We start from the raw sequence: 25,612 nt of genomic DNA on the forward strand, positions 1-25,612 counted from the left end.
CTTCGGTTCTTGAACGATTCTCACGACCCTCTACCATATCGGTAAAATAATAAAACAGCACAGAACTGTGAACTGCGAAAAATGCCATAGTCCGTACAGAAACAGTACAGGGAGGGGGGGGATAAAAAGAAAGAACAAATTGCTGGCCACGGACACTCAAAGACATCATCTTAGTGTGTCATGGCCTTAAAATCGTTTCTCACGAGGCTGTGCTTCTCCCATTATATGAAAGTGGTTTCAAATTGTCATCGTTTGATCGCCCAGTGCACTCATAAGTGGTGGGGAAGAAAGGCCCTTGCCCTTGTATACGTTCACTTTAGTTGTTAAGAGGAAGTAGTCACCTCACTAACTGACTACTTTTAATCCATTCTGGGCGGGAACCCCTTTTGGTGTTTTAAGCATTACTGTATGTTATACTTTAGCTAATGAAAAATAGCAGATCTACAAGCTACGAGCTTGTAGGTCTGCTATTTTTGAAAAGTTGTGAAAATGTGGCGCAAATTTATATATATTTCAGAGCGAAGGTTTTTAACTAAAATATTGGCTTCTGGGGGTCCCTGGAACTACATATTTTGAGATAGGGGGTCCGTGGCCCAATAGAGATAATTCTGGGGGTCCTTGACATGAAAAAGGTTGAGCACCACTGACATAGAAACATGTTTTTTCAGAAAAATGTTAGGATTTAGAAGCCTTTTCTTCTTTTTTTTTTTAATCGAACTCAGTCCAAAATGGGTTAAAGGAATGATTTGTCACGATCCGAGTTGGCTTTGTCCGCGGCGTAACCGTCTTCAAATAAATACGTTAAGAAAAGCCTATGGGAAAAATGCAGGATTAATTTCCTGGGCCACTCGTTGTTCTGAAAGGGGGAGGGACTGCGACGCTCTATAGAGGTCATAAAACGAAAAATCAATGAAAAAGGTATACGTCGTGAAACCTTTTTAACATTCAATATCATTTTAATCAAATCTCAAATCGGCCCAAGACGGCTGTTCAGTGCTTATCCCTGTGGGAGCGGGCTGATTGCATCACGTCTTCCTCAGGGTGGGCTCAGGTGATCCTCTGTCGGTCATCTGGGGATATATCCCTCCCCTGTGCCACTGCGCCTGCTCTTCTTTGCCCATGCTCCCTGTCCGTACACACAGCACAGTGGCTTTAGCATTAAATCAGAAGCCTGCGTGGCCATTAGAGGGATATGATTGTTTTCTCCCCAGGTCCATTAGAGGCCCGGCCGGCCCGGCCAGCCAGCCCAGCCAGGCCTGAGGCAGAGGGACTGCATAGGTGGGAAGGCACTCACGGATCCCCTGCATTAACCAATTCTGACCCGAGACCAGATTCTAAACGCAACAGGTCAAAATGGGTTAAAAGAACCACCATTCTTCTGAGATCAGATTCTAAAAATGTCTTCTAGATCCTGACGGTTTAAAAAAATAAATAGCAGACCTACAAGCTCGTAGTGGCGCGCTATGAGCTTGTAGATCTGGTATTTTTCAATAGCTAAAGCATAACATGATGCCAACACCAAAATGGGTTCCCGCCCAGAATGGGTTAAATCAGCGCAGCCATTCGGCCAGAGGAGGGGGGAGAGGGCTGAGAGGCAGAGGAAGAAAGGGAGAATGGTGAAGGGGTGGCAGGCAGAGAGATAGAGATAATATTGTAGGAGATCCATGAATCATAAGATCTTCACACTATAAAATAAGCAATAATTTAAGAAAGAAAATTCTGGGAACCACGGCGAGCCTTGCTCTGCCTTCCCATTAGCAAAGCCCCTGTTTTCCTAGGACAGACAGAAGGGCTGTGTGTGTGTGTGTGTGTGTGTGTGCGTGCGTGCCCCAGACAAGACACCATCATTAAGAAGCATTAGAGTGGGCCAGAAGTGAATTCCCTCCTCCCTGCCCTGGACATATCTCACAACAACAACACGGAGCGTTATGTGGCTTTTGTTGCTCTGGGGGTGACAACTGCAAGCAGCCCCGTTATGTTATGTTATGTTATGTGTAAAGCCGTTGACGTGACACAAGCGCGCCACATTGCAACGTGGAGCTAGCACGCATGCAGAGACATTCCTCTTCAAATTCATGCCAGTACACTTCCTCACCAACGGTCGGGTTTCCGGGGCGTTGCCGTTCGAAGTTTCTTTCTCTCCGTCCGGCATATGCCCAAATATGGAGGATTGATGTACATGGTACCGACATAGTTCTGTCAAACAATCTGTTGAACTCCATACATATCAAAAGATATCGTCTTGCCCAAAATGGCCAATCAAGATTCAGATTTATTTATTTACTTCTAGATCCCCATTTAGCTTGCTGTACATGACAGCAGCTACTCTTCCTGGGGTCTCAATTAAACGCTTGTGATTAGCCATCCTGGATACAACATGACGTAATCATTGAAATGACATCACAACCGTGTAATTGTTGATTAAGACGAATTGTCCGATACACTAAATTAGCGACTCGTAACGGGGAGACCTGATCTGCCTCCAACTATCCTAATGGGTTCGTCTGTTAATGAGTTGTAAACGCAGCTGTGTGAAATGTTTCACTGGACGATGCATCTGGACGGAGAGCAGAGGAAGGACCAAAGGCTGTGTCAGAAAACCCCACAGACCACAGAAAATCCACTGAATGTTCAAAGTTGAGGTTTTTGGGGTAGAATTTAGGTCAGAACTATATATAAATGTAACAAAAAAAATATATATATATATATATATATATATATATATATATATATACACTATAAATGCTAGCCAGGAAAGATTAATAACATGCTTATGGGGGCTGGAGAAAACATCCAGATGCGTAGTTAACCCATTTTGGGGCGGGAACCCCTTTTGGTGTTTTAAGCAATGTTATTGAAAAATAGTATAGATCTACAAGCTACGTGCTTTTAGGTCTGCTATTTTTGAAAAATCGTGAAAATGTGGCGTAAATCTTTGAATATATATATATATTCTTTTAGAGCCAAAGTTTTTAACTCAAATATTTGCTATATGGGGGGGGGGGGGGGGGGTCCTTGGAACAACATATTTTCAGATGGGGGTCGGCGGCCAATTACATATAATCTTGGGGGACCCTTGACATGAAAAAGGTTGAGGTTCAGAAAACTGGCAGAATTTATATTTGTACAATCGTTCCCAGGTCAAAATGTGGTCACGAACTGATAGCTTCCTGCTGTAAGAGGTATCTGGGGATGTTTTGAAACACAGTTCCTAGTTCCTTAGTATCCGACATCAGCAGGACATGGAACTGATCACCTAACACCATAGCACCGATGACTTTGTATGCTCTCACAAAACACCCACAGACATCCGCAATTACCACTAAACGTGGTTAAATATCATGGTGGGTGGCGGTACTGTACTACTGGGGACGCGTGCAGGCCAAATCCAGCATCGTCTTGGCTTGCAGGTTCAAAGGTATCAGCACTGCATTGAGGAATAGACCGTATAGACACAGTACAGTGATATCTTTCTCCCAGCGCAGAAGGTATGTACTGTAATAAACCCATTTAGACCTGAGAACGACAGTTTTCTGTCAATCGTTGTCAAACATTTTCTTGTCAAGGACCCCCACAAATATATGAAATTGGCCGCCGGTCGGCAAAAATATGTTGTTCCAGGGACCCCCCAGAAGCAAAGAATATATTCAAAGATTTGAGGCACATTTTCACGGTTAAAAAAAAATAGCAGACCTACAAGCTCGTAATGCGGCACTCGGTGCCGCGCTATGAGCTTGTAGATCTGCTATTTTTCAAAAGCTAAAGTATGACATAATGCTTAAAACACCAAGAGGGGTTAAGCATTGTAGTGCAGGGAATAAGAGTCTTTAAAAAACTAAAAACAAAGACAGAACAGGCCATTTCCTTTTTTTCCAAGCACACAAACAAACAATCACGACATCGTTTCCCTTCCCTCATTATATTGTATACACATACTGTACGTGAGTGTCACCATGGCTTAAAGGAATAGGTGTTCTTTGGAGCGCAGGCAGAGCGAGGCCTCGATGTGCTTTACCCCTGTGCCACCATGCAGACCGTCCAATGACTGGTACGCTTAAAGCTTTGTATGCATAATGCATATACAGGCTGTGCTGAAGGCAGTACAGAAGGACATTAATATGGAAATTGTTATCGGTTCCAAACGTGTACTCCAGGTTTCCCCCGCGGCCTGTCTTGTGCCTCCCAACAACCTGAAGCGGATTTGTACTTAACCCATTCTGACCTGAGATCAGATTCACACGAGGTTTCCACTAGGACACACACTGGTCTGATTAACCCATTCTGACCTGAGATCAGATTCTAAAAAATGTCAGTCGTTCTTCGATTTTTCAAAAAATAGCAGACCTACAAGCTCGTAGCGCGCCACTCGGTGGCGCGCTATGAGCTTGTAGATCTGCTATTTTTCAATAGCTAAAGCATAACATGATGCTAACACCAAAATGGGTGCCCGTTCAGAATGGGTTAATCAATCTACAAAACTCCCAATGCGTTGCGACCGTGAGCAATGATGTAAATCTTACATTTGCAACGAGCGATGCCGCATTTAAAATCAGGCTTTAGAAACATCTATAGCTATATGGAGTGGATTCCAAATGCACACACACATACAAGTACGGACTTGAGGGAGAGCCAAGTGATCGCCGCCGTCTGAATAATACAGGAATCCGTTTTTTTTGTCCATTTCCTTTTAACACTTTTTTTTTTAAGTATTCATTTCCGGCGAACAACACACCAGGTTGGGGGTGCTGAGTCATCACCCGGACATAAATTATTCATTAACCCATTCTGACCGGGCACCCATTTTGGTGTTTAGCATCATGTTATGCTTTACCTATTGAAAAATAGCAGATCTACAAGCTCATATCGCGCCACCGAGTGGCGCGATACGAGCTTGTAGGTCTGCTATTTTTGAAAAATCGAAGAACGACTGACATTTTTTTTAAATCTGATCTCAGGTCAGAATGGGTTCATCAGACCAGTGTGTGTCCCAGTGGAAACCTCGTATGAATCTGATCTCAGGTCAGAATGGGTTAAACTCACAGCCGGATCCGCCTGATCAGACTCTCTGCTCCATTCTTCACCGTGTAACAGACGGTGTCGAGCAGCGGCCCCTCGCTCACACATGCCCTCCTCCTTCCCGGCGGCAACCCAATCATTAGGTTTGCTTTGCGCCCCGGACAATATCCATCACAATAACATTGTGGAAATGCGATGCGGTTGAGCCGTGAGAAGCAAAATGGTGCGCTATACACATGCTACTAACGGCCACGACTGCAAGACACGCTAGGGGGTTACATGCACACGTCACGCGCCATTTTGGAAAGAACTTGGGGCCCTTCCCCTTTACCTTCACAGGTGTTACCGCTGATACTAATGAAGGCTCTGTTCCATTCTGGTCAAACAGAGTCAGGGTGCTGCTATTGTGCGTGTATTGTGCACTGGTGGTTCCTTATATACACACCGGTGGGTCTAAAAGTGTCCTTGAGTGGGTTCCAAATGGCCCTGTACGGGTGTGTAACTCTTGAGAGTGTACAAATGGAACCAAATGAACCAGTGAGGGTCCATTTTTGAAAAAGAAAAAAAAATCACACCTGTGTGAACTGAGTACATGGTTTGCCCCTACTGCTACTCATAGTCACATGTGAGGACGAACGGACATTGCCGTTCCTTGGAGTGGTTGCACCACTCAAAAATAAAATAAGATCACAACCCATTGCGATGAGTCATGAGCTTGTAATGTAGATCGGCTATTTTAGCTTTTCCTCTTTTATAAGCCATTTTTGCAATAGGGGTCATTCTGGAAAGTGTGCTTATTTGCATGTGGGCCTTGGATCGTATACATCGACACTCGTGATGCACCGAGCCACTCAAGCGCCACTCAAGCCTCGTCTCCCCACCTCCTCATTGTCGTGTTCAGCGTGTGCTCCTATTGTCTCGTCTGCCCGCCGGGGTCCTAATCTAATAAGTCTGTTTGGTGCTTTACATGATGCTCTGTAGTGAATGACGAACACAAGGCACATCAGGGGCATGCCCTGAGGAAGCAAACGGCAACAGATGGCTTTAATATGCAACAAATGAACAAGTTCTGATCTTTCACGCACACAAGCACTTCGGAGGGAGGGGGGGGGGGGGGGGGGGCAAATGAGATAGAAATGCAAACTATGCAATAGAGTCCTCCCTCTTTTTGGGTTGCAAAAGCCAGCTAGGCAAGAGTGGTGATTGAATCAGGTTTACGGCGCTTGAGGTGATGTATCGGATAAACCAGAAACCTAACCTCACAGAAACTATGCCTAAACCTTAACCTTAACCCTAACCTGTAAAACAAGCGCCCCCTCAGCGGCCATCAGGTCCCACGCTCTGCAAAACAAAAAAAAGGTAGTCCCGTGACACCTACAGTATATATATATATATATGGTATACCGTTACTGGTGTGACCTCTCATGGGCTGCCTTTATTATCTTCATCGTGCATCGCTTGCACTGTACAGATTGTTCTCATATACTTGTTTATATTGTGCTTGGTTCTTCCAACATACTCATTACTATGTATTATTCCGTATACATTACTGTATATATATTCTGACTATAGACGCCTCTCTTACTTTCATTGTCAAAGTATTTTCATCTAATACCGCCGTTGAGAAGCCAACTAGCTAAGCCGCATACTGTGAACCCTCTTGGTATAGGTTTAATAGCTCACATGTTTTAAACTCCATAGCAAACTGCTGCTATAAAGAGTGTTATTAAAGCAAGCATTAAAGGAGAATAGCTAATTAATCAAGGACTGTCTTCAAACTGTCCAGGATGTGCGTGCGTGTGTCTGTCTGTCTGCGGTAGAGTTGTTGAAAATCCTGATTTCCCATCAAAAGGATGGCATTGAGCATTAAGCCATTGTTTTCCTCATTACCGCACTTCCATTCCCCCTCAGGCACCTGTCGTTAAGTGGATGAGAAAATGAAAATGTTCTTGTCGTACCTTATCCCACTGATTTGATTGTGCTCCTGGGGTTCCACAATCCCGTTTGCTCTCCGAGCCCTCTGGACTTTGTTTTAATTAAGAAAAAAGCTCTTCAAGGTTACAGGGCTCCCCCCCCCCCCCCACTTAGTTTACATTAATTTCCCCACAAGAAAGTGGGGAATGCGTGTGAATGTTTGAGAGAGCGCCTGTTTTCCCCTCTACATTTAGGATACACAGTCTTCTGGTCGTCTTGGCCTCGTAAGAAAAAAGCTCTTCAAGGTTACAGGGCTCCCCCCCACTTAGTTTACATTAATTTCCCCACTTTCTCACAATATGTGTTTGCGTGTGAATGTATGAGAGAGCGCCCGTTTTCCCCTCTACATTTAGGATACACACTTCTGGTCGTCTTGGCCTCCTAACCTCGACAGAGGTTGTTATGTCACGGATAAAGACGCGGCTGAGAGGAAGCGTCACATTGTTGCCAGCGTGCTGAAGAGGTCCGCTTATCGTTCAAGGTCAGGTGTCTGCTTGTGGTCTACTGTGCCGTCGTCCGGAAGGAACAAGTGTCAAGGTCTGCTCGCTGTCGCGATGCGTTGCCATCGACTCTGTTTACACGGAGAGTCTCAAAGGCACGCAGACTCTTATTGAGGATTTGAGGCGACTCGATTACCCACTTCAACCCCTATGTAACCGTTGTGCTCTTTTCAATGGCAAAACAGCTGACAAATTCAATATTGGAATACACCATTTTGGGACACGTACATAACTACTGTAATGTGATTTTTTTTTGCCAACGTTAATCTCACTTAGATCATCATCGTACATCAACATGACATAAAATAGACTGTCCATTTGCTCAGATACTATGACGTAAAATTCTCCATTCATTGTCAAAGGGAATTTAATGTTTGTGTAGGACAAAGTTTGTGCGCACACACACCAAACGCTAGATATAGGACATAATAATAATGAATAAAATTAAGTACATGTACAGTCCAATACTCAAGTAACTCATTTTCACTGTGCCGAGCCAATGACGGAGACAGGAGACCGTGCCGAGTCTGTAATTAATGGAGAAGGAAGTAGAAAAGACAGGGGGTACAAGGCGAGGGCCCTGGGCCTCTAACATCTGGCTGACAGGTTCCATGAAGCTCTGTCTAAGACCAGGGAGACCCCTGACTCCTACGGACGTCTCAGGGACGCAGCCTGACGACCACCACACACCAACCCTGTCCGTCAATGTCCAAAACACCAGCCCTGGGTACGCGCACGAACGAACGCACGCGCACAAAGAAAGGGTTTCCCCCATATTCATGCCAATGTTTGTTTACAAAAAAACTAAAATCACACTAGTCATAGATCATGTTTTTTTTTATCCCATTCTGACCTGAGATCAGGTTCTAAAAACGTCTTCTACATCAGGACAGTTTTCTGAAAAAGCTATGTTTCTATGTCAGTCGTTCTTCGGTTTTCAAAAAATAGCAGACCTACAAGCTCGTAGCGCGCCACTCGGTGGCGCACTATGAGCTTGTAGATCTGCTGTTTTTCGATCTCTAAAGCATAACGTAATGCTAACACGAAAAGGGGCTCCCGCCCAAAATTGGTTAAAGGGTTAATTTGGTGTTAGAGTGCTGCTTGGATTTTGGACCCAAATTAAATCATTGTTTAAATGACGCTGGGGATTTTTCTTTTTAAAGGTTGCTTCCTTGATTACACAAACTAAATTACAGTGGGGGTAAATACATCAGTCCTTTCCGGTCAAACGGGCAATCAGCAGTGGCACTCTGCTCAATTGTCCACGCTAGAGATAATACTTTGCATGCGGCACAAGGCCAACTGTATAATGAGCTCCTGATAGGAGCATCTGGCATTTAGATGCTAATAAATACCTTAACAAGATGCACAAGATGACCATGCTGCTCTATTGCTAAACAAAAGCAGGTATATCAGGTTCGGGGCGGCAGTAGTTTAGTGGGTAGAGGAGTCAATCTGGTGATCAGAAGGTCAAAGGTTCTGTCAATAATGTCCCTGAGCAAGACAAACCGCTATTCAGATTACAGACATCAGCTGGGTGAAGCTAAAGCAGAATTTCCCCCACAGAACTATAATATATATATATATATATATCCAAAACATCAGTATGTTTGCTCTTTAAGGACATGCCGTGCTACAAAGAGATCGAGTAGGTGTGTTCATTTACCGTATAAAATGGACCCATAATCAATTTTTACAAGGGCAGAGTTAAATTGTGATGCTTTGTTTGACACACACACACAGTCACACACACACACACACACACACACACACAGGAAAGATGAATGTAGCCAGGCCATGCACTTCATCATCACAGAAGGCTGTGTGTAGGTACTATAGGGAGACTCCCCCTCTACTCCTCCTCCAAGGTCAAATCATACAAGAATAATAAATAAGAAAAAAGGTGAAACGGGGAGAAATAAGCAAGCCGGTCTGGGAGAACTGCCAAGGGCAGGAACCAGAACAGAGGGCAAACAGACAGAAATACACGCAGCCAAAACCTCTGTGTCCATTTGTAAAAATAGATAAATGTACCAAATACATCTCGTGCTCAGAGTTAAATTATCTACACGAAGACTTTGCAGCATCCATAATTCATTGAAAATAGTCGATCAGAAGAAGGCAATGTGCCGCGTGTGAGCTTGTAGATCGGATATTTTCGGGAAATAGATTTGGTGTAAAGGAAAAGAAGAAGTGGACCAAGTATAGAGCATACAGTGTAGCTTTAAGTGGTAAAAGATGGAGTGCCATGATTTTTCCCCCCTTAAAACATGATCAGGTATTATGATTATACTAGGAGGAAGATGTAATATTTTTATTTAAGCGTTAAAATGATGTTTTTATGTGGTCACACCCAACAGTTCATTAAGTGTACCTGGTTTTCAGGTGGGTGGGGGGAGTGATCCATCTGAACTGAAGCCACACCCACAGCTGTTATGTAAGGGGAGGTGATGAATTGGGCCTTTTGGCTCAAACATGGCAGCTACGGTTGCTGATTAAATGCCATTTCCTCACTGCGCTTGTGAATAAATAAGGCTATGGGTATGCATGTGATAAACAAACGAACACCCATGCATTCATCACAGCCTTCATAGGATAACCTCAGGCAACAATGAAAGCCCAGGCGAGGGGCGACAATCTGCCTTTATAATATGGAGATTATTCTACAATGCCATGTCATCGCGTACACGCCACATTACCTCGGCAAACAATACAGTTCCGCTTCCGTGAATAAAAGAGAAACGGGACGGGAACATGACTTGGTTTTAAAGGAGAATTCCATGCTAGAAGGCTTTCTTACCTTTCTTTGTAGTTGTTACGTCCCCATCAAAGAGGTCCAGGTGTTATTTTGTGCAAAAGCTCCTTATTGGCTATTTCCCCTACCATAAGCCCTAAATGAATTGCATTGAATTGAATGGGGTGTATGGGGTGTTGTGCTAATTCGCTTATTTCCATCGAAATAAGTAGTAAAGTGTGCCACTTGGGTTATTATTTCCATTATGAAGAGAGGATATATACAAAAAAAATATAATTTTGAGCGATGGAAATAAGCGAATTAGCACAACACCCCATACATCCCATTCAATTCAATGCAATTCATTTAGGGCTTATGGTAGGGGAAATATCCAATAAGGACACCTGGACCTCTTTGATGGGGACGTAACAACTACAAAGAAATGTAAGAAAGCCTTTTAGTATGGAATTCTCCTTTAAGAATAACTGAATGACAACTCAACTGTGTGAGAGCAGAAATCAACACTTCTGTTTTTACAGTGATCTAATTTTAGCCAGTGTGCACCTGCAGGCGGGGGGGGGGGGGGGGGGGGGGGGGGGGGGGTCGTCGATGACGTATTGCACAAACATCTCGCCTGAGACAAGCATTTGGAGGCCCGTCTTGTCCAAAACGTGGACGTCAATGTCAACTGCTTGAGAGGACGTGTAAAATTGAGAGTCCTGCGACAGCCCGGTGATGAGACATACTGTACCAGCTGTCACGTTACATGACGGTTTGTCTGCTGCGATGTCAGGGATTTGAAGACAAACTGGGGAGGAACAGGCCCAAATGATCCACGCCTCTGCTTTTGAACCCCCTCCGACCCGTTGTCGTTTCAAATTGAACCCTGCTTAAACTGCAATATGGTCTCCAACGATTGTTAAGATTTTAAAAAAGGAACATTCAAGAATACAATTTTAACCCATTCTGGGCGGGAACCCCTTTTGGTGGTTTAAGCATTATCCTATACTATAGATATTGAAAAATAGCAGATCTACAAGCTCATAGCGTGGCACTCGAGCTTGTGGATCCGCTATTTTTGAACAATCATGAAAATGTGGCGCAAATCTTTGAATATATATTATTTTTAATTAAAATGTTTGCTTCTGGGGGGGGGGGGGGGGGGGGTCTGGAACAACATATTTTCAGATGGGGGTCGGTGGACAAATATATATAATTTGTGGGGTCCTTGACATAAACATTTGAAAAGAAAGGGTTCAACTGCAATATTAAAACGATTGTCAAGGAACATTCAAGAGTGCAGTCAGACAGACCCAAAATAAGTCCTTGTGACCACACGTCCCCCTCCAAACGAATGCAATTTTAAAATGCTCTCTGAAAAGGCCTTTAGTCACAAAACTGTACTACAACAACACAGGATGCAACTCCGGGAAGGAGGAAATAAAAGCCTGTCCAAGTCAGAGAGGAGAAAATTACACACATAAGATCAGTACTTTGTACAGAACACAGCGGCACTTAACAGGCAGCATACACCCGCCCACGCATTCTTTCCTTCTCTTGCTTTTTCCCCCCTTCTTCTGGAAAGAAAAAAGAAAAAAGAGAATGCAACACATGCGTGCGGGGTTTGGCGTGATAACAGCAGGGTGTCCCACTGTCCAGACTCCTAAAGTGTACAGTATATGAGCCAGGCATTGTTGAGCTCATCCAAGGTGGGGATGGGCCGCGTTCTGAACTCTCTGTTCTCGGGCCACATGTTTCTTGTTGGCCAAGCACAGAGAAGGAGTGTGTGGGGGGGGAGGAGGGGAGGAGGGGATTACACAACTCTCCCTAACCCTTTAAGTGTTCAGGCTAAGCAGGAAGCTGTGAACGTCTTCGGCAGACAGGAAAGGGGGGGGGGGGGGGGGGTAACAAGAAGTCTGTCGCTGTTCATTCGTATTGTGTAGCGTTACGCTTCAAACACACATAGAGAACAAATGTTCTGCCTGTGTTTCATGGCTCAATGCTTTTCCAATGGAAGTCACGCCATGCTTGAGAATACAATATATGTGGTATTAGTAGAGTAGGCGCACACACACACACACACACACACACACTATAACATTATCTGCAAGAATCTGGGTACTCTCAGACAGTTGAGTCACGAAGATGCTGACGTCGTCCGGCAATAGTGGGCGATGGGTGGCCAATGAAATTCAAGTGTCGCTCGCCATTGTTCTCCCGCTGTTAAAACACACTGTAAGAGCAGCTAGCTGCAACTTGCAGCGTGGGCGGGGCTATTGGGAAGCACCGCCCGCCCACGCTGCAGCCGCGCGCGAGCTTCATTTTCCATCCACCAGCTGCTTAAAAAAAACCAGGAAGTGACTCCAAGATGCATCTTCGTGACGCGACTGTCTGGATGCAGGTAATGTTTGTGTGGCACCGATTACCAAAGCTTAAGAGTGTGATGATGAGTGTGATGATGAGTATATGATCATTCCTGTTCTTGGTCATTTATTTTTGCCTTGTCCCGGAAGGCTCCCAGAACTGATTCTAAATCGTTTAAGCTTTCTCATTCTCTCCTCACACTTTCATTATGCTACCACCAAAATGTGCACGCACGCACGGCGCACGCACGCACGTACACAATGGAATGCGCTACTTTACCTGCTGCATTCCTCCTAGATGCAGGCACTTCTGAGAAATTGGTTTTAGATATGTCATCAATCAAGGACAGACAGGACAACCTGTCTCTTCAACAACAACAACAACAGTGTGTGTGTGTGTGTGTGTGTGTGTGTGTGTGTGTGTGTGTGTGTGTGTGTGTGTGTGTGTGTGGTTGCCCCTTTCATAAAGCTTCAATCATAAAATCTCAAGGACCCACACCTGCTCTCATTACTGTAAGAGCTGAGAGCGAGTGGCACAATGCTGCAGTCAACTGATACTGTAGGTCATCAAAGATTTGCAAAGCAGCCCCTATGGTTGCTATCAGCAAACATGCAAATATAACATTACTGCATCGCCACGTCTGTGCAAAATGCTTCACAAAGAGACTTTGTCCTAGCCGACTTACGGTAATTAAAGTTCTCCCCGTAGCACTTCCTTTGAATACGTAATTGTCAAAACAATTATGATAACGACCACGACTTTCACATTCTCCCGCTTCTGTGCGCTGCATTACGCCGCCATATTTTATCGTTATCCTCCTGACAGATTGGTCTGCATGACATTTTTGTTCAGCGGAAAAGGGGGTTTCTACAATTTCCCTGGTGACATGGAGCCAGAACACTCCCGGAGCAGATGAAAGGGTTACAATACATGGGTTATTATTTGTAGCCCGTGACTAATGGGCTTTCTCTCACTAGAATTAGAACCCACAGTCAAATTAAAGATAGGTAATAGGTAGAGCTACTTTTAGAGTAATACAGCTCCGGAATTCAACGGATACATCACAGAGCACACATCATATAGAGACGGGTGATGGTTGAACCATAGAGCAAAACTAAGATCATGGGCCAGAGATCAATCACACAACGTTGAACCACCGTCTCGTAATAAATGAATAGCCGACTACTTTTGTGTGAATGACTGCTTTTCCCATTTCATTAGATATCCCACACAATACAGTAGAATAGCCCATGGCCAAGAACTAGGGACATAACATGCATTAATATGATATTGATCGGTGAGAATATACAGTGAAACACCAGGGTTTATATGGGCACACAGGGATCTAATGAGCTAATGCGATGTGACACGCTGGGAGCTTGTAGATGGGCTATTTTCAGCATGCGCCAACAGCGCGCAAACTAAGTATAACCCATTCTGGACGGGGAAACCCTTTGGGTGTTTTAACTAACTATTATGTTATACTTCAGCTGTTTGAAAAATAGCAGATCTACAAGCTCATAGCACGCCACCGAGTGGCGGGGAAGGGGGAGAGGGGAGTTGCACCACTCAGTTCACACGGGTGTGATTTTGTTATTTCGACGTCAGGCCTAAATGGGATAAATGTGGCGTGAATGCGAAGCGAGAGGAAATGATCCCCCCTTGGTAAGGTTGTCTGACTGCAGCGCAGAGAACGCACCGTTCCACTTTGTTTGCATGATTAACAAGAAGAATGAGCCGCGGGAGACGATCGATAACTGCTGGCCTTTTACCGGATTGTGTCCGATGTCGTAACCCTATAGCTGGTGTGCCCTTCCCCATTCACACGGCCAATTATGGGACATGATCAATAGGCATCGGCAATTGGATATCGGCGCTTGCTGCTGTGCTTGTGCTGGCACGACCCCCCCTCCCCCCACCCCCCAATGCACGAGTAACGCCAAAATAGAAACACTTGACTGAATAATTTCCGTTTCCTTGGGGCAAACGGGAGAGAGAAGATATGAAACTGGCAAACTGCTTATAGTTCCCCGCAGCAAGACAATTTAGGCATTTAGCAGCAGACACTCTTAATCCGGAGCGATTTACAGTAAGCAAGAACACCACATGGTAATACATAGAAATATACTTGAGCCTGCTAGTGTATGTTCACGTGTGTGTGTATGTGTGTGTGTGCGCATGTATATAAAGTGTATTACTGTCTGTGCATGAGAACATACGTACATAGTTACATGGTGTACTGTATACCAGTACGTACAATGTGTGTGTGTGTGTGTGTGCGCGCACACACACACACACACACACACACACACACACACACACACTACTTCCCAGGAGCAACATCCAGATGCTAACCTATGGCTGTGACTGCAGGAAGAAGCCACAGTCAGTCAGTACTCAGTCCACCACAACGACCAACACCAGCACCGCACAGTGACCGCACGGACGTCAGCGATTCCTCCACACGTCATCCTCGCCGGCTGCTTCGTCGCCACCCAGTCCCCCGTATAGCATCACTCACTGCTGACAACACGTGAGCGGTGAGCGCGCGAGGCAGCAAGCATGTCCTAACTACACCTGCATATTAAATGCCTAGTAGACATGTAAACGAGAATGTCAATTAACCCAATTTTGGACGGGAATCACCTTTTGGCGTTTTAAGCATTGTCGTTATACTTTAGCTATTGAAAAATAGCATAACTACAAGCTCGTATAGCGCGGCACCGAGTGCCGCGCTACGAGCTTTTAGGTCATGAAAATGTGGCGCAAATCTTTGAATATATATATATTCTTTCAGAGCGAACGTTTTTCACTCAAATCTTTGCTTCTGGTGGTTGGTTGGGGGGGGGTGGTCCCTGGAACAACATATTTTCAGATGGGGGTCGGCGGCCAATTACAGATCGCTCTTGGGGTCCTTGACATAAATGTGTGAGAACCACTGACATTAGAAACATAGCCTTTCAGAAAACTCTCAGGATTTAGAAGACATTTGTAGAACGGTCTAAATGGGTTAAAAGCAGCTCTGGCGTTGGTTTTACCGTGGTCCATTTTGAGAGGATGTGCTAAAGCGGAGCGGCAGCCAGTTCAGCCATCTGTTAGATCAGCCATAGACACACAGTGACATACAGCATGAGGTCCTGAGTTTGAACTACACATATATATATATATATATATATATATATAATAGTTGAATGTTCTGTGGGTGGGGGGGGGGGGGGGGGGGCTCGAGCAATGTCCACAGCTCAGTCTAATCCTGGCCAAAATCCTGATTAAGCCTCAAAGTCGACTGATGGACCAAAAGACCTCTTCAGGCTGACCTTATTGTATGCTGGAACACCATATCTCCTTCCTGAAGGCAGCAACCTATATTCTCCATACATGACATGATATTACCCATATATATAGTAAGTATAGATGGTAGTACAGTGAGTGACTCTGCGTTTTCAATGCTGGGTTTGAAAAGGGTGACTTTTGTAACCTAAAGTAGGGCCTGCCTAGTGGCTGAAAACATGTAACCTAAAGAAGGGCTTGCCTAGTGACTGAAAGCATGCAGAGAATGTCCAGCTTGTGTTCATCTGTGCCTTCTCCCCCCCCCCCCCCACCCACAACCTGCTCTCAGCTCCCAGCTGCATTCAACCCAGGAAGTGTTCATAACGAGCTCCATTAGCGGTATTACCTGCATCCGGCAAGCGCCGGGTCACGGGGTCAACAGTAGACCAAACGCTGAGATTAAATTACCCCTGGGGGCCGGCCGGGTGGGTGGGTGTCTTCCCCCCCCCCCCCCTCCCCCTCCCCACCCAGCCCACAGCGGTCACAGAGGAAGCAAGAGCGAGACTGGGGAGATTTTAAATGGTAGGTGGGCAGGAGCTCTCTCTCTCTCTCCATGCCGGTTTTTTAAAGTTCACACGGTTTCTTTGATCCCATTCCCACCCGGCAGAGCTTTACTAAAGCCGCGGCCCTTTCAAGGTTAGAACCGTGAACAAAAAGAGAGCGTGCCAAAGAACCATATACACTTTGTCGTACGACGGTATATGACCGTGGCAAAGATAGCCGATATGTTGTTTTCAGTGGGCGACATCACACAAATCAGTACATAAATTAGGAAGAGTCCACTGCCGGACTCAAAACAGTGTCCGAGTGCGTTTCTTGGAAATACCCATTATATATAATAATAATAATAATAATCAATGTGATATAATATTAGCGATTATTATAATAATCAATGTGTCGCAAACGCAAAGTGACACGTACATTGTGAGCTTGTAGAGCTGCTATGTAGGCTTGGGCAATATACCGATATTACCGTTTATCGCAATATTTGAAATCAATATCGGTAATATCGTGGAGTATATAAATAATATCGAATACCGATAATACCCAATATCGTAATTTTACCGTCATGTAACTATGGATTTTCTTTTAAATAAACATCTACATTACCTTATGTGTGTGTCTGTGTGATGAATTTACGAGTATTTCATTTTAAACAACTATAATTTGCCTAATAACTTAGTGTCCATGCATTGACTGGCACTGACGCTGAATTACGGCGACGAGGCGACAGCAGCGTTGTCGGACCGCCTCCGCCCAGGAAAGCAAACAAAACATGGCGCCGGTGAGAGTAACCATTCCTAGCAAGTTGGTTCGTAAAAAAAACATCTGGAAATACTGCCGTTTGGCAGCATTTCGGGTTCCAGCAAAAAATTAAAAAGGCTGATAATCGATAATACCGATAATCGCGATATTATTCACGGCATCAATACGGATATCAAAAAATCAATATTGCCTGTATTATTTTAGCAGGACACCTTTGCTTAAATCAAGTGATTGATGGATTAATAGATTAGTCGAATATAATTATTAGTTTATCTTCATATAAAGCCCTAATTGCAGCCCTCAACAAATAGAAAAATAAGTCCACCTCTTCATTCAACATTAAAGCACATTCCCCTGACCTTTAAACAGCACATATTCAAGTGCGTTCAAGCGCTTACTCACTGCACACGGCTTGCACCCGGACCCTTATATAAATCATACGTATTATGAATACCATAACTTTTAATTACATATTAATGTGGTTGATGGGAAGACAATATATAGTTAGTTGCTGAAGTGGTTTACTTGCTTCCAACCATTGTTGTTGAGAGACCCAGACAAAGGAGACACTCTCTTATTGTGGGTGGGTGAGAGCCAGTAGCTCAAACAGGAGAGCTCGGGGCTCAGCTGGTGGTGGTGGTGATTGCACTCCAAACACCGGTAGCTACTAGTACTACAGGTAAAACACACACATCCGCCTTACTCATCCCAAAGGCATTCGCAGCTATACCTCACTCGACTGAGAGGAAATAAGGGGAGAATAGGAGGGGGGAGAGAGAGAGAGAGAGAGACAGACAGACAGACAGACAAAGAGTAAGAGAGACAGAATTCCCCCACTGCTAAACAATACACAAAGGGCTTCAGAGAGCACGTCAGCCTTGTCTTCCAGACACAGCCTAAGGCCCACCACTCAGGATAGTGAATGATACACACGCTGAGCTCCCACCTATCCTGGCTCTCACACACACACACACACACACACACACACACACACACACAGACACACACAGACACACACAGACACACAGTGCTCATTAGGCAGCCAGGTTTAGGTGCACACTCAACCTTGACGGTTTAGCAGTATTCAAACGATATTGAATCTTGCAGTGGCTTGCGTGGCTGTTTCCAAATCTGTGTTTTGTAAAGGGGCAGGTCACGAACCCAAGGATGGCTTCTATGTTCTGCTTGGGTCATGGACAAAGGACAACTTTAACAACTACATTTTGATGTAGAGATTTGGTGTCGAGGGGAGCAAAGGGTCAACAAAGTATATAGGATTTCAGTGGTCAAAATAGAAATAAAGTGCATCTCTGCAGTATATTGGGTCTAGGCTTCATGGTCAATATAAAAAAGGTTAGTGTGTTACAACTGGTTTAGAATGACTAATTTAAAACATGGTGACTTCAACAAGCCGTTTCTAAGAGCTTTTGCCCTACTTACTTACGTAATCCTTTTAAGATCATCCAATGCACAACAACACACTCACCACAGTCTTATCAAATACTCCTCATCAAATAAAACTGCCTATAAAGCTTACTCTGTGGGAATTAGTTAATCATTTATTACTTACAACTTATGTCAGCACAAGCTGACAGCTACTTTGGACATGCCAGTAATGGGCCTCCATGGTCAGGCCTGGCCATGGTTTTGCACATACCATTATTATGCTCAACGCATCGTAGTGCAATGCAAAACTTGTAGTTCCATGTTCACTATTCATCATACAATGAAATATGTAGTGCTTAAGTTCTCAAGTACTCACTTAAGCTACTTTAGGCATTTCATTATTATGCATCCTCTTTGTTGCTGTCCAAGAATATCTGATTTTCCTCCAAAACAAAATCTCATTACATCACGTTTTAGCCAAACTGGAACTCCACTGGCGGATGATTACACTTCCTTCTACAGTTCCAGTTAAAATCCACAGTTCTACACAGCAGGGCTCGAAATAGCGACCATTTTGGTCGCAAATGCGCCTGAATTTTAATCTGTGCGATCTCAAAATATAACTGGGCGCACCAGTGCTACTGCATATAATTACTGTAGTGCGACCAAAACGATCGCGACCGAAAGTGTCGCGGGCCGGTTCCCTCCCGCGAGATGATTTAAACTTGTAGAGCATAAAGATCTGAGCATGTAAAAAAAAAGTAAGTTCCTAGTCCATTCCTGTCCAGAGTTATGATTGTTTAAAGAAATATCTCCTTGGCTTCTTCTACTTCCTCTAACCTCCCGTCAGTCCGTGGACTGATTGGGTGATCAACATCAGCTGGACCTGAGGTCCTCAGCTGTGAGAGACAACAAAAGGGCTCAATTGAATGGAATGTGTGGAGTCACACACACACATTTATGATGACGTTATGAAAATAACTTCTCATAAATATATACAGTAGGCCTATATATATATATATATATATATATATATTTTTTTTTTTACTTCAATCAAAAAGCAGGCCTACATAAAACAAAGGGTTTTGTAGCCATTTACAAATTCAGAAATTATAGCAGAGACAGTATTTAGAATTTAATTATATTTTCAACTGGTTTATTGCCACAAAAATAGCATCTCATACCAACTGGCTTGTAGGCCAGTGGTTCCCAAAGTGGGGTCCGGGGATCCCTAGGGGTCCTCGGTTAAATGATAGTTAGGAACCAAATGGACCCTTATGGGTCTGAAACTCTGAGAGTGTACTACATACTATGGGTAAACCAATTTCACTGTACATTTGTACACTCAGTTAAATTAACTTTGATTTTATGGGTCCCAGAGATAGAAATGGGGAACGGTAGCCTAATTCAGGTCAAACTGGGGGTCCTTGAAATGTAAATAACTGAAAATCACTGCTAGAGCCGTAAAAATCTTCTCATATGGGGGTCCCTGGCATATATTTTCAAATGGGGGTCCGTGGGCTAATGAGTGTCAATTTGAGGGTGCTTGACATGAAAAATGTTGGGAACCACTGCTGTAGGCTACAAGTGTAATAATAATGAATGTAAAAAATCGATTACATATTGGTGCTCGTAAAATTTTGGTGGGTGCTCCTAATTTTTTTCTGGTGCTCCTTCATTCTGAATTTGGGAGCACCAGTGCTACCAAGTAAAAAAGTTAATTTCGAGCCCTGCACAGGGCTCGACAGTGCGACTAGGTACTTGCATTTGCTACTAAAAATAGCACTGTGCGAGTTGTAAAATTCAATTTGTGTAGCACCGGTGCGACTACAGAATTTGACCATTCAATCGTGATAAACTAAGGCTCTGATACAGCAAGTGCACATTCTATAGTCGCGGTTCTATACCTAAATTTATATTTCTGAACGGCGGTGTCGTTCGCCAAAAAGAGCAGATCTACAAGCTGACAATGTGACGAGGAGACGAGGCTCAATGTGGCGTTCATTTGAAGATCTGTCCCCTTTGCTCGCTTACAAAAGCATGTGCGCAGCGCAATACAAATGACTGACCTGGCTGGATTCATATTAGTCAGTGGCTACTACTAGCTCTGGTCCATAGCTCTAAATGAAACTCATTAGAGCTATGGACAGAGCTAGTCAGTGGCCTGCATAACGAGCAACGGAAAAAAGGCAAAGATCCCCCCCCACCACGGCAAGGTGTACATGTGCGATGTTCTGTCTGAACTGAAGCCAAGGAGAATGTTACAACACTAATTCACCATCGAGTAGCCTCTGCACTCACATGATAGAACAGCAGGATAAAAACGGATAGTCTGTCTTTCTGAAAAGATAATATTTTGCCATATTGTCAATGGCAAATATTGAGACGTGTGGGGACTAAAGCTGTATATAGGAGGGGCTGGCAGCCCCTCAAAAAACACATTATTTGATAACTTTTCATCGTGCTCCTAAAATAATTTGTGTGCTACTAGATTTTTCAACTTAGTAGCACACGTGCTACTTGGAAAAATGCTAAGCGTCGAGCCCTGGTTATACCTCATAGGAGCTGCCAAATACTACCAGTGCCTTCTACCGTCTGCGACAGAGCAGCACTCGAGCAGCAGGGGGCTGAATACATGCCTTGCTCAAGAGGACCACAAGTGGTTTGGGAGAGGAGAGTCTTACTGGGTACTGGAACCTGGGCAGTACCCAGGTTACCCACTACCATAGCCTCATAATGATACAAACTAAATGTGGAGAGTGAAAAATTAATTCTTTACTGGTTGAAAATGTGCCATTGAGCGCCAATCTGCGATTGGCTAGGGCTGACATGACGTAGGCGTTTTCCGTCCGTAAACACGAAGAAAGCCAAAACACACACGTGTGTCCTCATTATTCTTTCTTTGAAAACATCATGGAGCGTGAAAAAAGCTTTCCTCTCCGCTTAATCAGATAAAGGGTTTATTAACCCATTCTGACCTGAGATCAGATTCATACGAGGTTTCCACTGGACACACACTGGTCTGATGAACCCATTCTGACCTGAGATCAGATTCTAAAAATGTCAGTCGTTCTTCGAATTTTTCAAAAATAGCAGACCTACAAGCTCGTATCGCGCCACTCGGTGGCGCGATATGAGCTTGTAGATCTGCTATTTTTCAATACATAAAGCGTAACATGATGCTAACACCAAAATGGGTGCCCGGTCAGAATGGGTTAATTATGTATGTACTGCTGCAAATAGAATCTGCACAGCAGTAGCGCACTGACATATTCATGTCAGCGATTAAGATGTCAGCGATCTAACCAAATCGCAATGGGCCTACTACTGTACTGCACCCACAAGTAACCGCAATACAAGCGACTGAATGTAATCGCAATGTGCTACGGCTGTCCCCATAAGCCCCATTCCTCGTCCAGGTCACACAGTAATACACCCAACGTCAACATTCACTCCCTGCCAAAACATTTTTGAGGATGCCGTGGAGTGGACCAGAGATTTAATCGCAAGACGTGGCCAGAGAGGCAGGGGTCCATTTCAGAAACAATCAATCACACGGCAAATGGAGCGGGTGAGGGGAAGAAAAAAAGAAAGAAAAAAAGAAAGGGGACATTTGTCCAGAACAAATAACGTAATAATCGTCCCACTTCAAGTTCTCGTTTGCTGGGCCCTAGACGCCGGTGAATTAGTGTGTTCGGAGCGTTACAAGCGCACGTCCGCACACTGACCTTTTCCACGTCATAAATCACAAACTCCTGTTCTGCTGCCAGGATTTTGTTTAAGCCAATTTGTCACAGAGGGACCCCCACCCCCTCACGCCCCTCCTCACCCATGTCATGCATCCACACACACACACACACACACACACACACACACACTGCAGCTTCACATAGTAGAGAGTGGAGGAGCATGCACGGGACCGATGATGGGAGGATCAAAGCATGCCGTCAAGCCCTCTTTCCTCCTTGTAATCATGGAGGCCAGTAGCTCCTATAGAAGCAGATCAGTCAATGCTACTGGTGGAAACCAAGGAGGGAGACGAGAGAGTGACTTACTGAAACTGCCTGAAAAAAGCGGCTAGGAATGTGCAAGGGGGGTGAACTGGCTAATAATATACCAAACAACGTGAACTGGACTGAAAGTGTCTCTCTCACACACACACACACACACACACACAGTGTGCAGAGAAAGTCTGACAATACTGGTGTCAAAAAGATGTATCTCTCTGGCACAATATAGACATTCCAACCATTGTAGGCATACTACTGATAGGCATCATCTGAAGATCAGGGCATCAGAAGGTTGGGGGTTACTAACAATTCACATAGGCGTGTCTGTCATTTGACGCACGCACGCACGCACGCGCACACGCACGCAGGTGTCATGGAAGGTGTGCAGAGAAAGTCTAACAATACTGGTATCAAAAGATGCATCTCTCTGGTACAATATAGACATTCCAAGTAACCATTGTAGGCATACGGATATTAAAGAATCATCTGAAAATCACAGCATCAGAAGGTTGGTGGGTTACTAACAATTCACACAGGCGTGTCTGTCATTTGACGCACACACAGACAAGCCAATTCACATAGGCTTGTCTGTCATTTTGACAACTGCAGTTACTGCACTAAATTGACATTCAAAATATTCTCCTGCTGGCCCAGCTTCAGAGTACATATTTACTATCGCAGAATCCAACCCACATCGATCATTCCAAATGACAAAACACTATCACTAGGAAGTAGTAGTATCGGACAAGGTTTAGTAGACATACGACCATAATGATATCATACCTCCCATTATCTATACAATATACATTCACGCAGTCTCATTCCATGCTACTTTGCGCCTCTTGGCCCTGTTCTCAACCCTGGGTTGTTAGACCAGTGGCTTCTCAAAGTGGGGTCTGGGGACTGGGGTCAGAGGGGGTCCCCTGTGGAAAAAGATAAACTTTTAACTATTATTTCAGTGACCGGCTAATGGCTATCAAGTGGGCCCAATGACTGATGTATAACAATGACCATTTAGAGATCATAGGTTTCACTCTTTCCACCGTTATCACCCCAAAGTGTATTAAATATGCATTCATATACTCGCGAATCCAAATGGAGAGATGGCCTGACTGACAATATTAATGTTGAACCATAGAAGAAAGTAAGAAACTAACGTTGTGTGGGGAGGTGGGTGCCTGGGTGGTCTTGGGACCGGGTAATATACAAATGGTTTCTAACATTCTGATCTGGTACACTCGTGTATGAGGACAAGGGCGGGCTAAATGGAATCCAAGTCACACACACACACTCTTGCGGGTTGGACAGAACAACATCTGGATGGAAATAGTGCCATCCCTGGTGAGCAGTGGCTACACACAGATCCGTCAAATCCATCATCTGCCTGCAACCTAGGACTAGGTTGCACTGACTGCACAGTGGTGTCGTTGGTCCATGTATCATTTCATTTCTGTACAAGTCACGTGCTACATGTAACCCAAAACAATGCAAGGGTGTCTGCTGTGGGTGCTCTGTGTGTGTGTGTGTGTGTGTGTGTGTGTGTGTGTGTTCGACTTACCTGTGACATCTGGGGCCTGAAATTTATCTCCTTTAGGTCCACTGATCCCGGCGAGAGATTGTGCAACATCTGGCACAACAGCACCCCATCTCTCAATGCCTGTGCCAGGTCGAAGACAGCCGCAGAGGGCCACACGACCCGGTGGTTCGGGGGCAGGACCTTGCAGTCGATCAACCACCGCCCGCATTGCCTCCACTCCTCCATGTCTGCCCGGTTCCAAAGAAACACACACAAACACACACACACAAACTTGTACGGCTACTATAATAAAGTTGAAGGACGTATATACTGGTTCCGTTCAGACCGCTGCTTAATACAGCGTGCGGCTCCCTGCGCGCAAGAAGGGCGATCCGGGCTCCGGGGTGGGGGAAATCAGTCGCAGATGGTAATCATTCGCCAAATGACAGTAACATCCATGGGTATATTCCAAACGCACTGCATTTTAACTTGACGTGTTGTGGTGGTAGTGGATCGCAGTTTTATCGGCGCCCCGACTCATGTCTCCTCTGTTCCTGGCGTGGGTTTTATGAGCAGGGGAATCATCATCATTTCAATATAATTTCAATAAATCACACACACACGGCTCGTTTCACTATAGCGACTATAGGAAGAAATCTGTGCTACGAGGATTTCCTTCTCTTCATTCTCAAAAAGTTTCCTCGCGGCAAACCCTCCAACGTCAGGCTTGACACACACACACACACACACACACACAAACAAACACACACACACAGGCAGCGGCCGTGCGTAAAACAAGACGAATAATAAAGTCACGAATAAAAAACACGAGTCGTATCTGGTCGTATGATCACATTGCAGCGTCGTAGACTAATCATTAATCCGTGTTATAAATAATACGTGAGAAAACCATCGGTGCGAGACGAGTCCTCTCCCCGGGGTCGATCTGTCCAGTATAGTTTCGGCGTGAATCGACCTATACCTATGCAATGTAAGGTCCGTTGTATCGTGGCCTCAAAATGATGTCAGGGGAAACTTGAGAAGCAAGAATATTATCCTATTCAGTAGTTTGAAAAGCAGAAACGACGGACGGACAGTACACCACCAGCAGAAACAAACCAACAGCAATCAAGCAGCGTTTCAAACAGCCGCTATACTACTACTTGACCATCATTCGGAATCCCCCAGAATGAGCTCTAAAACATGTCCCTCCCTAGTATCCAGCAGCGGGAACATGTCCGTGTGGACAGAGTCAAGAGAGAGACAAGAGACACGCACAAAAACACACTATATCTGGCGTTCACGTTGATAGTACGGGCGGGGGAACTCCGCGGGTTCGTGCATGTGTGTGTGTACGGTCGGTACGGGACCATGTACACACACAAACCAGTAGAAATGGTCGCGCTTCGCTGGTATTAAGTTGGAATTCCTGCTTCGCTTCCGTTTGTGTCCTGTCCTCCTCTCCCCTCTCCCTCTCCTCGTTTCCCGTGTAGATGATGGTGGGGTTTTTGCTTTG

General features: G+C 44.7%; 1 protein-coding gene across 3 annotated transcripts in view; it reads right to left on the reverse strand.

The window, feature by feature from the left end:
* Positions 1–25,612, reverse strand: part of vav2 (vav 2 guanine nucleotide exchange factor) — a 271,051-nt gene extending 245,439 nt beyond the window's left edge. For all 3 annotated transcript variants that reach the window (XM_080756557.1, XM_080756556.1, XM_080756555.1), the window contains exon 1: positions 24,139–25,612. In XM_080756557.1, coding sequence (XP_080612683.1) covers positions 24,139–24,342 — 204 coding nt within the window. In that variant the 5' untranslated portion in view covers positions 24,343–25,612. The remainder of the gene's footprint in view (positions 1–24,138) is intronic.

This window comes from Protomyctophum bolini (genome assembly GCF_963924005.1).
Source record: "Protomyctophum bolini genome assembly, chromosome: 22".
NCBI lineage: Eukaryota > Metazoa > Chordata > Actinopteri > Myctophiformes > Myctophidae > Protomyctophum > Protomyctophum bolini.